Raw genomic sequence first — 15,132 nt, 5'->3', positions numbered from 1 at the left:
ACAATGAAGAAAGAAACAGATAATGTCATATACGTAGGCACAGCAGGAAGTATTTCTAGGTAGTATTGAAAGAGACCAAGAATCTCAAAGAAAAGTCAAACTTTGCCAATAATCACTTTTATTTTTTCATACTAGCATAACATGAGAATTGACTTTGTGTCTTGCTGACATAGCAACTAAGAAAGTCGTGTTGCATTGACCATTATTGATTGCAAGCAATGCAAGCTGGGGGGAGGGAGAGGGACACCTATGCCGTACCATATATTTTCAATATTGACCTTCCACTCCTTTTGTATGGCTCTTTGGGTTGGCTATTGAATTTGGACTGCAGGGTAATAAACAGCTGAGGTTTAATTAATGGTAAATGAATACAAGACACAGGTTATGACTTTAACTAATTAGGGAATTGTTGAATTAAGTCTGCCTTGGAATGCAAGGCAGTATAATCAATACCCAATAAAAGGACTATGTATGTAATTTACCTGCAAATGTGTTTCCAATACCATCAAACTGAGTTTAAATAAGTAAGATATATGAAAGCCTACCAGAAAAAGTTTTTTTTTTAAGTTAACACTTCACATAGCTTACAGAACAATGAGAGAAATAGAATTGGTTTAATATGAAAGACCAATCTTACCCACAGATTCAGTGTACGATAAAGAAGTAAATGAAACAATCATCACGTCTAGTAAGAGCAAAATGATGGACTGTAAGTTTACCAAGTTTTGTGGTTGAATGTTTGGTATGAGGTAGGATACTAGTCAGGGAGGAGACAGCATGTGAAAGAGATGCGTGCTCCTACTGTTTGTGTATACTGGACACACTGAGAAGCTTTATATCAAACCATTTAACTCTGGTTGCGGAACAGCCTTGTTTTTAGGCTCAATGTATACAAACAATCCCCACTAGGGAAGCTTACCTCTCCAGCCTGTTCTCTAGAAACATGACTAAATTCTAAGTTTCTGGAAGCTTTGTGTAAATGCTATAGTCCAGGGGTAGGCAACCTTGGCTCTTTTATGACTTGTGGACTTCCAGCTGGCTCAGGAATTCTGGGACTTGAAGTCCATGAGTCATCAAAGAGCCAAGGTTGCCTACCCCTGCTATAGTCCTTTAACATATATTTCAGAAGTGATATTGTGCATTTTCAGTTAGTCCACATATACAGAAGGTCTTTACTTAATGACCATTCAGTGGCTGTTCAATGACCATTTGAATTTAAGATGATACTGAACAAGTGAAAATTACAACTGCTCCTCGTACTTAAAACGGTCACAGCATCTCATGACCATGTGATCACCATCCAGGTGTTTGGTGAACAGTTGATAATCACGACACTGCAAGGTCACATGCTCACCATTTGCACCTTTATTCACCAGCTTCCTACAAGCAAAGCCAGTGGGGAAGCCAGCAGGTGATCGCAAATAGTGACATTTCACATTTAACAACATTTCAGGATTCGTTTAATGACAGCAACTGGAAGTGTTGCAACTTCCACTGCTAAACGACACAGTTACATGATACTACATTTTACGATGGCTTTGCTTAGCAACAGAAATTGTTTGCAATTACTGTTGTTAAATGAGGCTGACCTGTATTTAAACTTTTTAATTTATTATGTTGTTGGTTGCCTTAGAATTCAAATCTATTGACAAGAGCAATCGAAATAGTATGAGTATCAGGAAACCAGTTCTCCTCCACAGCTGCTGATGAGACAATGTCTATGTTTCACAGATAATATCTATCTGTTATGTACTTGACAACAGCTCACTGAATGAACAATAATGTAGCATATTATGTGAACTTAAACAAATTCAATCAATCAAACCACATTTGGAATCCACATTTTTGATCTCATAAATACTTTTGAAATTTTGAAAACATATTGCGGATTCTTGAACAAAATGCCTCTGGGAAGAGAGGAATTATTTGTTCAAAAGAGGTTGTCATGACCAAGTACAGTATACTATCAGCCATTTTCCCCTAGCACTCCATCCTACCCCTTCCTTATCCATTCCCCCCCTCCGCCAGAATAAATGGGTGAATTTTCAACACGTCTTCTCCTTTAAATGTTCCCATCCGATGCAACACTGGAGGCATGCCTTCTTCATGACTGCCTCAGCCCCTTGGAACAGCCTCGCACCCAAGCTCAGCGGGATCCCTACCCTTAATTAGCCTTCTGGGGGGCTTTAAAGACGTGGCTGTTCCCCTGAGCATTGGGATAGGATGGGAGTTGAGCTGCAAGGAGGTTTGAACTGGCAGGAAAGAGTACTTTTGTTCTTAACCATGTTTTTGTGGATTGTCATGAGCTGACAAAAGTCACTGCATATAAGTCCTGTAAATAAATAACCAATCAATCAATCAATCAGTAGGATGCAGCCATCCTTATTTATATGTTCTAATAATCTTTATACAGCCCATTTGGTTTTCTAAGGAAGTTCAGCAGTCCTCTAAGGGTGAAAAAATTATATGAGTGTGTGGTGCTTTTCAACATGTCAGTTTCCAATTTTTAATTAAAATAACGTTTTAAATATGTAAAAAACTAGCTAGGCAGTGAGACTTACTGTACACCAAGAGATTTCAGAAAGATATAATTTAGTCACGGAGTACTTGGAAAAGAAAAGACAGGTGGCATAAGGATCAACTTAATGTAGGCTTTCATGCATATAAGGGTCAATTGTAGTTGACTACAAGTCTCACAGTCCCCAATCAGCATGGCCACAATAATTGGCACCACACTGCGTAAAAATCTCTTTTGCTGAAGTGGGAAAACCCAAGTTGAAGGTATTGGACAAATTCAGGCCAATGTTGGGGAGAAACCACCCGAGTTGGGAAGAGGATTCAATTGGGGACTTATTCTGGACTTATTACATATACAGAAGAGAGCAATGCCTTTGGGCCTTATCTTGGCTTTCCTGGGCAGAAACTGCCAGTCTGGGGAGATTCCTGTGAAATAGGCATAGAAAGAATAAAGTAGCTATTCTGAACTCTACATATGTGGAGTCAATCACTATCTCTCAGACTAATCTAGGGGATGTAGCTGTGGGACAAAACTTGGAGGGAGTATTTTCAGCTGCCTTGAACTTCCAAAAAAAAGGGAGGCAAATATATTGAATAAATAAAAATAATATTAAGAGACTTCTAGTTGTATGGTTCAATGCTTATCATTCAGACCATCAATCGTTCTTTTTACAGATCGGCAACCCACATGGAGCATGGAACTGGCTTCTAACTTATGGAGCACACAGTAGAAACTCCATAGTGAAAGATTCTAAAAATATTCTCAGGAGCAAAAAAAAAAGATTTATCTTTCACAATTGCACAAATGATTATATTCATCTTAATAGGACAGAAAGTTATCACATGCAAAAGCCACTTCAGCTTTACTGAAACCCAACTCCCACGTTTCAGAAATTCAGCAAGTAATTTCCGAAGTGTTTGAAAGTGGGGAGAAGGAAGGGGGAGTGAAGATGAAAAAACTAACCTACTCCCCTGTGTGCATCTATACTGGTAAACTCCATTGTCCCATTATGGCCCCTTTTAGGATTTTCGTGATATTCTTTGTGGTTCCCACTGGGACAATATCTGTAGGCGAGTCCATAATCAGCAAGATAAACCTGGAAGACATGAGCAGAGACATGAATAATGCTTTCGTCCTCTGAAAAAGTATAACCTTTCTAATTAAGCCAGAAGAAAATGGTGGCTTAAGGACACTGTTAGATCTGCATTTTATTAAGCCAAATTGCACCTCAGGATAAAATATGTACATCTGGGGGCTATTAACAGCTACTTTCTCCTTCTAAGTTGTGTGCCTTCTATGCGCTGCCTTATTTCCAAGTAATACAGAATAAAATCACATTTTGTCTCTCCAGGTGGGCATCCAGACATCATAAAATGCAATATATATTTTATCTTTCTTCATGCTGCTTATGGGAGCTCTCCTTCTCACAAACACACTCACATACAGATCCCACCTTTCAACAGCCAGCCCTGCAACAAGTTCAAAATAGGCTCAGCTACAGGCAAGAACATAAGAAAAAGTTTCACAAATACCCATTGTGATAACCTACCAATTTCCTCCCTAGAAAGCATTATAGAGGAATACAGTTTTCTACAACTGAATGAATGTTTTTCAGAAATTTTCTAAGACATTACAATCCCCCAAAATGAAGGCAGTATCATCCTAAAAAGGTGGATTCTGCAACACCTAGATTTGGCAGAGATTAACAAAACAGAGTGCCAGTTTGGTGTAGTAATTAAGGCATCAGGCTAGAACAAGACAAAGTGAGTTCTAGTCCTGCCTTAAGTACAAGGCCAGCTAAGGCCAGTTACTTTTTCTCAGCCCTAGGAAGAAGGCAATGCAAACCACTTTTGAAAAACCTTGCCAAGAAAACCACAGGAACTTGTCCAAGTAGTCTTCAAGAATTGGACATAAAGCGGAGGGGGAGTGAGAAGCAAAATTAAAACAAAACAGTAATCCAAGGACAGAAACCTAAGCAAGACCCTTTCTTAGGGTCTTGCGAAAGAACAGGGTAGAAGAGCAGCTAATGACCCTCTTTTACCGGTCTACTATAGAGAGCGTCCTCTCGTATGGTATTGTGGTTTGGTATGCTGGTCTGACAGCCGCGGATAGGAAAGTATTACAGAGGGTAGTGAGCACAGCACAAGACATTGTGGGCTGTTCCCTGACACCACTGGATGACATTGCCAGGGCTCATTGCCTTGGAAGAGTGAGGAAGATTCTCAGGGATGACTCACACCCTGGACGGTATCTCTTTACTCTCCTACCATCCGGTAGGAGATATAGGAATATAGCCAGCCGTACCAACAGGCTGAAAAATAGCTTTTATCCGTGGGCTGTTAGGCTTTTAAATGGGACATAATCTTATGCAGAATTGACTTGGGAGGCCGGTGTGTGGTGTAGTTGGTTCACATAGTGTGGTGGGATGGAGGGTTTGTTGTCACTGTGTGTTGGGGGGAGAGAGCATGGGGGGGGAGGCTCAGCTAATCTCAATGTACACATGTTGTACTTTCACAATAAAGGTTTATTATTATTTAATACCAACTGACCTCTTAACATCTTATTTTTATCTTATAGCACTTACATTCAATGAGAAAAATCACCCTGATATATTTATGATAGGATTTTCTTTTTTAATTAAAGTTTTTCTATTTAATAGAAAAACATGTTAATATTAACATATAAACATAGAATTATAAAATAAAACAATTTAAACTTATAAACTATCGCAGAATGCAAGACCTTTACTTCAAAACATTTTGTTTGTAGGGTAGAGTAAGAGTTGGAAACAAGGAACAGATGGCCAAGTGTGGAAAGAGAAAAGTCCTGTTTTGGCATATTCTTCACCTTCTTCTCCAATGGAATGTTTTCCATTGCCACATGTGTAACATCAAATTTGGAAGGAAGTATACTCTCTATTTGCACTTCATATTTCATATTTCAATCCACTATAAGAATTAGGGCAATAATAATTCAGACAGATCAGGAAAATACCCATCTTAGTATGATATTTTGTTTTTCACAGAAGCCAACTGGTTGCAGGTAAAAGATGGAGATGTACTTTCTCTTATCATTGTTCCCCTGCAATTGGTGTTTAGAAGCATTCTATTCTCGACTCAAAGACAACTTTAGCATTTCCTCCTTAGTAACTTCTAGCCTTACCCATCACATCAGGGTGAATAAAGCCTGCTATCACTATTATTACTTTGGCAGAACAACATCTGTATACTTTAAAGTCTACAAAGGGGATCCTGTCTTAGACTTTTTAAGATTACAGCTCTTGACAGGCTTGTTCTCAAGAATTTAACCCATCTTGCTTTAAAACCATCCAAGTTAGTGATCGTTGCAGTATTTCATGTAAATTCCACAGGTTAATTTTGCAAAATAATAAGAAACAAAAAATAAAGATCTTGGAAGTATGTATTATACAAATGGAAAGCCAGAAAGAAAGAAAAAATGTTATAGAAAAGTATCACTTTTTACACTTGTACTTACACCCCAGTAAATCACAGATGTGCATCTCCTATTGGGCCAAGCTACGAATGGTGTTTCAAAGGTCATTCTTTAAATAACAGAGCAGAGATGAAGAACCAGGATAAAAGTGTAATTTAATTCCATTTCATTCAACATTCAATTAATATAATATAACCAATTAAGCGAAAAGTACATTAGATTACACAACATGCAACATTTCTTGTGAATGATATGGACAGTATGATCAGTTATGGCAAAATTTGGGCTTCTTGTTGCATGTGCAACCAAAACCCAGTGTGTGCATACTCTTCCATACAAGCAAGGATCTTTAAATAATACCTTGCAAACCAGGTATATGATTAAAATCCAAGTAATTGAGGTCTAGTTCTGCCGTAGCTAAATGACCTTAGGCCAGCCCTACAAGGGAGGCAAGGTAAACCACTTCTGAAATCTTGCCAGGAAAACTGCAGGACTTGTACAGGAGTCAATGGTGACCTGAAAGCACCGAAACAACAACAGCTCACTATTGTCTGCATCCCATCAATTAGCCCTCTTATACGACTTGATTATGTTTACATAAGAACAGTGATACGAACATATCACTTAAGAGACATGTAGTAATAATAAATTCAATACCAAAGTTAGTGACCAACATGAAAAACTATTCTAAAAAGTATCAAAGAAGTCAGGGTTGGATACTGTTGTTAAGATCCTCAAAAAAGAAAAAGATAAGGAAAAAAAAGAGTTTATGAACTGATGTATGTGTAGCTGGAAGGTATGAAGGAATACAGTGAATGGTGTCCATATGAAACTGATTAAGATTTCCTCTTCTTTATCTCTTGCTTTTGATTTGTTTTGCTTACTATTTTTACAGTTTTTCTATGCCACTGTATAACTCTGCTTGCCTCAAAAAAGAACATGATGTCTATGTGAGTATGTCTTCTTAAATATATTCTTATGTTTGATAATTTTATATTTCTGTCATGTTAAAAGTTACAATTAGATGCAACTTCTGCGGACCTCTGAGCATTGCACTCAAAGCTTCTGTGGGCTGCATATGTCCCTCTAATTTTACATCGTTGCTGTATCTTCATTCAATGAAGTCTTTCAAAGCATTAATGGATAGTAGATGAATGAAACTGGCAGCATATAAATTTCATAAATAAATATTATATGGCTCTTAATGAAGGGCAAAAATGGTACCCATCAAGAATACATTCATTCATTCATTCATTCATTCATTCATTCATTCATTCATTTATTTATTTAATTTCTATACCGCCCTTTTCCCGAAGGACTCAGGCGGGTGTACAGGGCAATAAAAATACAATAAAAGTACAATATACAAAAGTTAAAAATAAGATTAAATAGAACTAGCCCATTACAATAAATGATTAAAAATTACTAATTAAAATACCCCAAACCCATTACACCAGGCCAGATTGTTCAAATAGGTAAGTTTTCAGATCACGGCGGAAAGAGCGAAGGTCAGGAGCCATCCAGAGCTCAACCGGTAATTGATTCCAAAGGGCTGGCGCGCCCACAGAGAATGCTCTCCCCCTGGGGGCCGCCAGCCGGCACTCTCTGACCGGCGGCACCCTGAGGAGGCCCTCTGTGGGAGCACACTGGATGAAGGGAAGTTGAGGCCGGCAGCAGGTGCTCCCGTAAGTAATCCGGACCCATGCCATTTAGGGCTTTATAGGTAATCACCAGCACCTTGAATCTCACCCGGAGGGCAACTGGAAGCCAATGCAGCTCGCGGAGTAGAGGTGTTACATGGGAGTATCGGGAGACCCCCATCACAACTTGCGTGGCCGCATTCTGCACCAGTTGAAGCCTCCGAGTGGTCCTCAAGGGCAGCCCCATGTACAGAGCATTGCAGTAGTCTATACAAGAGGTCACGAGCACATGAGTGACTGTACGCAGGGCATCCTGGTCCAGATAGGGTCGCAACTGGCACACCAGGCTAACCTGGGCAAAAGCCCCCCTGGTCACAGGTCCTATATGATCTTCCAGACTGAGCTGTGAATCCAGGAGGACACCCAAGTTGTGAGCCCTATCTACGGGGGGGTAATAACTCACCCCCCATGGTTAAAGATGGAATAGCCTGAATTTCCCGAGATGCCGGCACACACAACCACTCAGTCTTGTCGGGATTGAGCCGAAGCCTGTTCCTCCCCATCCAGACCCGAACCGCCTCCAGGCAACGGGACATCACATCGAGGGCATCACTGGGGTGGTTTGGGGTGGAGATCAAGAGCTGGGTATCATCAGCATACTGATGATACCCAACCCCAAAACCACGAATGATCTCACCCAGTGGCTTCATATAGATGTTGAAGAGGAGAGGTGAGAGGACCGACCCCTGAGGAACTCCACAAATGAGAGATCTAGAGGCCCTCTGCCCTCCTGCCAGCACCAACTGCGAACATCCCAGGAGGTAGGAGGAGAACCACTGGAGAACAGTGCCCCCCACTCCCAACCCCCTGAGACGCCGCAGTAAGATACCATGGTCGATGGTATTGAAAGCCGCTGAGAGGTCTAATAGGACTAGGACAGAGGAACAACCCCTGTTCTGAGCCTGCCAGAGATCATTCACCAGCGCGACCAATGCCGTCTCCGTGCTGTACCCGGGCCTAAAACCCGATTGGTATGGGTCCAGATAATCAGCTTCCTCCAGGAACAGAGGGAGCTGATGCACCACCACACTCTCAACAACCTTCGCAAGAAAGCGAAGGTTGGAGACCGGACGATAGTTGTTCAAAATAGCCAGGTCCAGGGCAGGCTTCTTGAGGAGGGGCCTCACCACCGCCTCCTTAAAGGTGGTGGGAAAGCAGTTATCACTGCCTGGAGCCAGCCTCGTGTCCCCTCCCGAGCCGCATAAACCAGCCGGGAGGGGCACGGGTCCAATAAACACGTGGTGGAGCTCAGCCTCCCCATGATACTGTCCACATCTTCCAGAGTCACAGGATCGAACTCTTCCCAGATAACATCACCAAGACCGCTCGTGTCACCTCCGCCAGACTCTGCCCAGTCGGAGTCCAGACCATTTACAAATACATATGATGAAGGAAATACTTTAACAATGCAAAATTCAACAATGATTTTTTTAGAACTTTAAAATGACTTTTGCACCTTAATGGGAAACTATTTAGCAAAAGTTGAGATTATCCTTACACTTTACATACCCAACAAAGTTTGAAATAACTGCTTTCCCACACAGCCAGTATGCGGGTGCTGTGAGTTGGGAAAGAGGAAAGGGGAAACAGTTCTACTTTACTTTTACTATGCCAAAGAAACTACTTTTTATATCCCTCCTTAACTATTTTTGTGTCCTTTTCAGAGGCGAGTTCCTGTCCTAAAAAATATGAGCATTACAAGAAATGACCTTGCTCTTAATTTAATTATGTTGCTCTTGATGCTCTTTCTCTGATCTTTTTCTTTTTTTCAAAGCCAAAGGGAAATAATCAAGTTATCTTGTAACCGATTCCATTAAAACGATTAGCTCCTCTCTGGGCTTCAGGCATGTTTTGCAATCTTGGGATGGCTGAAGTGGCAGGTTTTAAAATATCATTTCTTCTTGCAGCATCTTCTATGCATATTGAGAATGTGGCACCAGGAGCATGGTGCTTTTATTTCATGGGACTGTTTTTTTAAGATTATATCAGTGCATGTCTCATCCAACAGATCTGTACAGATTATGATACAAAGACTAAAGTCTGGAAGCAGCATCTAGAATTCTCAGACAAGGCAAAAAGCTCTGTTAGCCTGACTGCCTCGATTTACACTTGTGTTTTTTGGTGGATTCATTTTGCTTAGAAGTCAACCTAGCCAAGCCAGAAGACAATAATGCATCAAATAAATGTGATGGAAAACACAACAATGGAATTGACTGGAGCAACTGTACTACTGAGCCTATCAATTCAAGACACAGCCTAAATTCAGTGTAATTTTGACATGGAGAGGGTTTTGTTATATATTGCACCCAAGCCCAAACTCCACCCATTATTTAAATTTATTTAAATGACAAGCAATTTAGAGCATGGAACAAAAGGATTCCATACAATTATCTCATGTACAAGGGAGTAATTATTTAACCTAGTCTACCAAGAATAGGAGAGGAATATTAAGGCTAAAGGGAAGATGATGATGACATCACTCCTAAAGGAGTGTAGATAAGGAAATCAGCAGTCTAGGAAGTTGCAGAAAGACATATTTTTATTTTCAAGGGAAGTAGGGAAGATCAACTGTTGTGGATACTTAAGGGACACAGATCTATACCAGACTAGAGCAAGGGTTCCACAAATTCATTATTCTTGATATTGAATTCATGTATTATACTAAGCCATAATGTGGCTAATTTAGATTTGGTTTAGATTTGGTTCATGTATTATACTAATCCATAATGTGGCTAATTTAGATTTGGTTTAGTCACTGTTGTCTGTAGATCATAACAGATGAATAGTGTATTACGTGAACCCAGCCAATTGTGACTTATTCAACAAACTATGATCACTTTGAGGCTTTGTATGAAATATAAATTAAGCCGCTGTAAAAACAGTAGTTGATTTTTCAGTCTAGATTCTTTTTCAGCCCTACCTTGATATATGAGGGATTGAATCTGGAATCCTTGGCATACAAAGCAACTATCCCTCATTTTACCGCAACAGAACAGAGTTACAGAATACTCAAGCTTAATAACAAAAACTGGAATGGATTAGTAGCTTTCAAATGACATACCTTCAGATATTAAAGAGTGCCTTAACAAGAAAATTAGTCATGAGAAACAAGCTTCTTAGAAAACAGCTTGTCCAGTGCTGATTTTCCTCTGCAAGGCATTCCCTCTGCTACAGGATAACATTGCTAGAAATTGTCGAAATGTTCATTCATTAATAGTCCTCTGCATTATACTTTCTTTCATCAGGGAAGGAAAGCTTCTCATATTACACTGCTGTGTTTTGTGGAACACATATGAATTGAGCTTGAGCTTAACAGCCAAGAAAACAGTAGAAGTCTCTCTGGAAAAAAAGACTAGGGTGACATATCAGGGTTCCAATATCTAAGGGGCTGCCACAAAGAAGAGGGGTGTGTGTGAATCTATTCTCCAAAGCACCTGAAGGCAGGACAAGAAGCAATGGATGGAAACTAATGAAGGAGAGAACCAGCCTAGAACTAAGGAGAAATTTCCTGACAGTGAGAACAATTAATCTGCGGAAGCACCTGCCTTCAGATGTTGTGGGTGCTCCACCACTGCAGTTTTTTAAGAAGAGATTGGACATCTATTTGTCTGAAATGGTATAGCATGTCCTGCTTGAGCAAGGGGTTGGACTAGAAGATCTCCAAAGTCCCTTTCAACTCTGTTATTCTATTATATATTCTGGAATACTCAATAGAAAAAAGAGTGGAAGAGTCTTCATAAGTGAGAATTTTTTATATGCACAGAGAATCCAAGTTAAATCTGTAGAATCCACAAGCACCAATCTTATCGGATTAGATTATTATAAAACAACATATGCTTGGTTTTATTGCATAGCACTAAGTAGCAAGAGAATTATAACCATTTTTTGTATTATTGCAATAGCCAATTACTATTAATAGTCCTAAAGTTTGTAATTCCTTGGCTTGAAATACAAATACAAAAAATTGTCTTCAAATCCATTAGAGGGAAAGTGTACTACTGGGAATATTCATACACAAAAGACTAAAAAGATTGCTGATTAAATTTTTAGATTAGAATGTCAATGGAGTAAAATTATTATAGAGGAGAAAGAAAGTTTTTTCCCCTCTTTTTTAATATTTTATACAATTTAAGATTGATGTTATTTGCTTGCTAGAAAAGTATATTAGGGTTACGGACTTAAAGTATGTGTTGAACTAAGAATGGGTATGTAAGCTCCTAATTAACAACAAGTTGTCTTAGAGATTGCCTAAATTTTTTTTTATATATACTCTTTTTATTTGAACTTTTATTTGAATTTAAGGATGATTTGGAACTGCGAGACATTTGGTGTGATACATGCAAGAACTATTTTTGATTATAGTTTAGTTTGGTCGGAGATTATTAAGATTAACAGAGATAAGCGCTTTTGGCGCGTAACTGAGAATTTGTTTGGAAATTAGAGAAAGGTGGGAGAATGCAAATAGTAGGTGAAAGTTTTTTTTTCTTTTCCCTTTTTTTTGAAATTAATATAAATAAGGACTGGGATTAAGAAAATTTATTTTGAGTAAAGATCTTTTTCTGTTTTCCTCTTTTTCTTTTCTACTTTATTTGTAATATTAATATTGTTTGTACTCATTTTATATGAGCTAGAGAGAGATAGAATTTATAGTTTATTGTTGATAACATAGGGGTGTTTATGTTTGTTTTTTGATTTTATGCCCTGTATTTAGCTCTGGGAAGTCGGGGGGGGGGGGGAGGAGGGAGTGGGGGAGAGGGATAGGGGTGGGGGAGGGGGGGATTAAAGTCAAAATGTATTGAAAAACTTTTTAAATAAAAAAAAAGACTAAAAAAAATCCCCTGCCCTTTTGCTTACCTGTTTATACAACAAGCATTCCAAACAACACATTCTAAATAAAAGCTCTGCAATGACCTCCGGGAAACCAAAAAATGTGTTTTAAATATTCACATACATGCCTCAATTATCCATGTTCAAGTTTTTTACTCACAATATTTAAAGGCAAAGTATCCACAGGGTAGTAGAAAACAGTTGGAGAGAAAAAACATTACAAACACATGGGAAGTATTTCACCTTTCATTTTTTTTAGTCGATGGAGTTGCCATATAAACCTGATGAGATATATTGCTTTGTTATCACAGTAATAAATTTGGATCACCAGTGTATTAGGAGGCCAACTTAATTAGGCTGCAGAACTCAATGACAGCGTTATTAGCAGTAAAACGGCAATCAACTGCAGCACAAGATGTAAAACTTGATCTTCCCAAAGTATTTATCCCTGGGGGCAAGGAGTTCTGATTGACTTCTGGGGCATTTGTAAGCAGGGAGCCTGATCCAGCTGTCCCAAAATCATTCTCTGTTGAAGTTGCAGGGATTACTCAGCACACAAGTCTCACAGTTGTACTGATATTTTTTTTACGTTGCAAAACATACTTAAGTGCCTAATTGTACACTTCAAAATTTAACTGAGATTGTTCTGTCACCATTTTCTGTAAAGTTCTGTAAAATAATTTCCTTTATCTTAAAGCAAAATAAAAGCAGTTACTACGTATTCTATATTTAAAAGTGTATGTTAATGTCCAATGGTTCTCTCCCATTTCAAAGTATAAATGAATCTTGTCCAATAGACTTAATACAAAAAAGCCCCAACATCAGCATCTCATAAGCAGTAATTCAACAGTTTGTTGAAACCATCATTTTGAAAATAAACGTAAGTTATTAAAGATTATGCTGCAATCAGAGATGGTTGAATCTGAGTCAGTCATAGTTGCTCTATACAGGCTACAGAAATTAATGAAGTTTGACAACTTTGAATCTGTGGATTCCCACCTGAAGATTTTCAATGAAAAATACTTTCTTTTAAGGCAGGAATTTCCTGAACCTGTCAGGCTACATTATGATTTTTTGGGGCAAGTCAAGTTTTTTCAATAAATCTGCCACAAGCAAATTACCCAGCAACCATGGATGCCCTTAACACTAGATTTTACCACACCAGCAGCAACCTCTTAATTTGTCAGCTATGAAAGAGGTAAAGAGATTCAAAATACTTTTTCAACTGGAAAAATGTGTATTTTAATATGCTAATTAGCTGTACATGCATTTTCATATTGATTTCAAGGCATCTATATAAAAAATGAACACATAGAGTAATTTCTTTCACATATATAAACAAGGCATCCAATTCTTAAAGGCACGGAAGGTTCAGATGTTTTTTTTAAAGTATTGGTAACAAATCACTTCATTGAGCTACCACACAGAATAACAGTTTGAAAATCGGACAAACCCTTATGCTTTCTTCTCCTTAGCAATAATGCATATAGTTTTAAGCAACTACAATGTCTCCACCGTCCTGATTTTTTGCAAAATCAAGGAACATTTAACAAATAAAAAATGTATGTATATGGGATATATTTATTTACCTTATGTGGATTTTTGTAGTCCAAAAGTAAATTTGCTGCTTTAATATCCCCATGCACGTATTCATTTTCATGAATATATTCTAAGACATCGAGCTAGTAGGCAAGGAAAGACTGTGTTACAAAGGAAACCAGTATTGGTATTTATATTACAGTCATCCCCACAAGCTTAAAGGTTTAACAAGTTTTATTAAATACATGAAGAGAAATATTACAGGTAGTTCTCGACTTACAATTGACAATTGAGCCTAAAATTTCTGTTGCTAAGCAAAACACTTGTTAAATGAATTTTGCCCCATTTTACAACCTTTGTCACGGATCTTAAGTGAATCCTTGTAGTTTTTAAGTTAGAAGTATGGTTGTTAAGTGACTCTGACTTCCCCATTGATTCTGGTTGTTAGAAGGTTTCAAAAGGAGAACAAATGACCCCAGGACACTGCAACCGTCATAAATATGAGTCAATTGTTTTGATTACTGAGCATGGGGAAGCCACAATGGTCGTAAATATGAAAAATGGTCATAAGTTACTTTCTTCAATGCCATTGTAACTTTGAATGGTCACTGACTCGGGAATTCTGGGAGTTGGGGTCCATGAGTCATGGGGGAGCCGAGGTTGCCTACCCCTGCACCAGGCTCAAGGTTGACTCAGCCTTCCATCCTTCCGAGGTAGGTAAAATGAGGACCCAGATTGTTGGGGGCAATTAAGCTGACTTTGTAATAATGCCGCTTGGGGGGGGGGGCGAAAGCCCTAATAAGCAGGCATATACATAGAATGAAGGCTACTGCTAAGCTTGTAAGCCGCCCTGAGTCTTCGGAGAAGGGCGGGATATAAATGGAATTAAAATTAAATTAAATTAAATGAACTGTTGTAAATTGAGGACTATCTGTATTTTGAAGGAAAAACATATTTCTTAATCCAGAGTGAATAGGTAAACTATTTGATTAAACATCAAATATAATACATTGGTAGTATATTTTGAACAATCACTTAGAAAGGGCTAAGAAACTAACAGCCTTTATTCCCACCTTCCAGAACCTTCTGAAAACA

The 15,132-nt window shown here is 38.6% G+C and overlaps 1 protein-coding gene across 1 annotated transcript in view; it reads right to left on the bottom strand.

The window, feature by feature from the left end:
* VRK2 (VRK serine/threonine kinase 2) overlaps positions 1-15,132 on the bottom strand; it is a gene marked incomplete at its 3' end in the record, with an annotated part of 62,024 nt that overhangs the window by 34,680 nt on the left and 12,212 nt on the right. The window contains exons 7-8 of the mRNA XM_083379596.1: positions 14,088-14,180; positions 3,482-3,614 (exon numbers count right to left, since the gene is read on the bottom strand). Coding sequence (XP_083235722.1) covers positions 3,482-3,614; positions 14,088-14,180 — 226 coding nt within the window. The remainder of the gene's footprint in view (positions 1-3,481; positions 3,615-14,087; positions 14,181-15,132) is intronic.

Source organism: Vipera ursinii (genome assembly GCF_947247035.1).
Source record: "Vipera ursinii genome assembly, chromosome: 1".
NCBI lineage: Eukaryota > Metazoa > Chordata > Lepidosauria > Squamata > Viperidae > Vipera > Vipera ursinii.
This window is presented reverse-complemented; position numbering and strand designations above follow the sequence as displayed.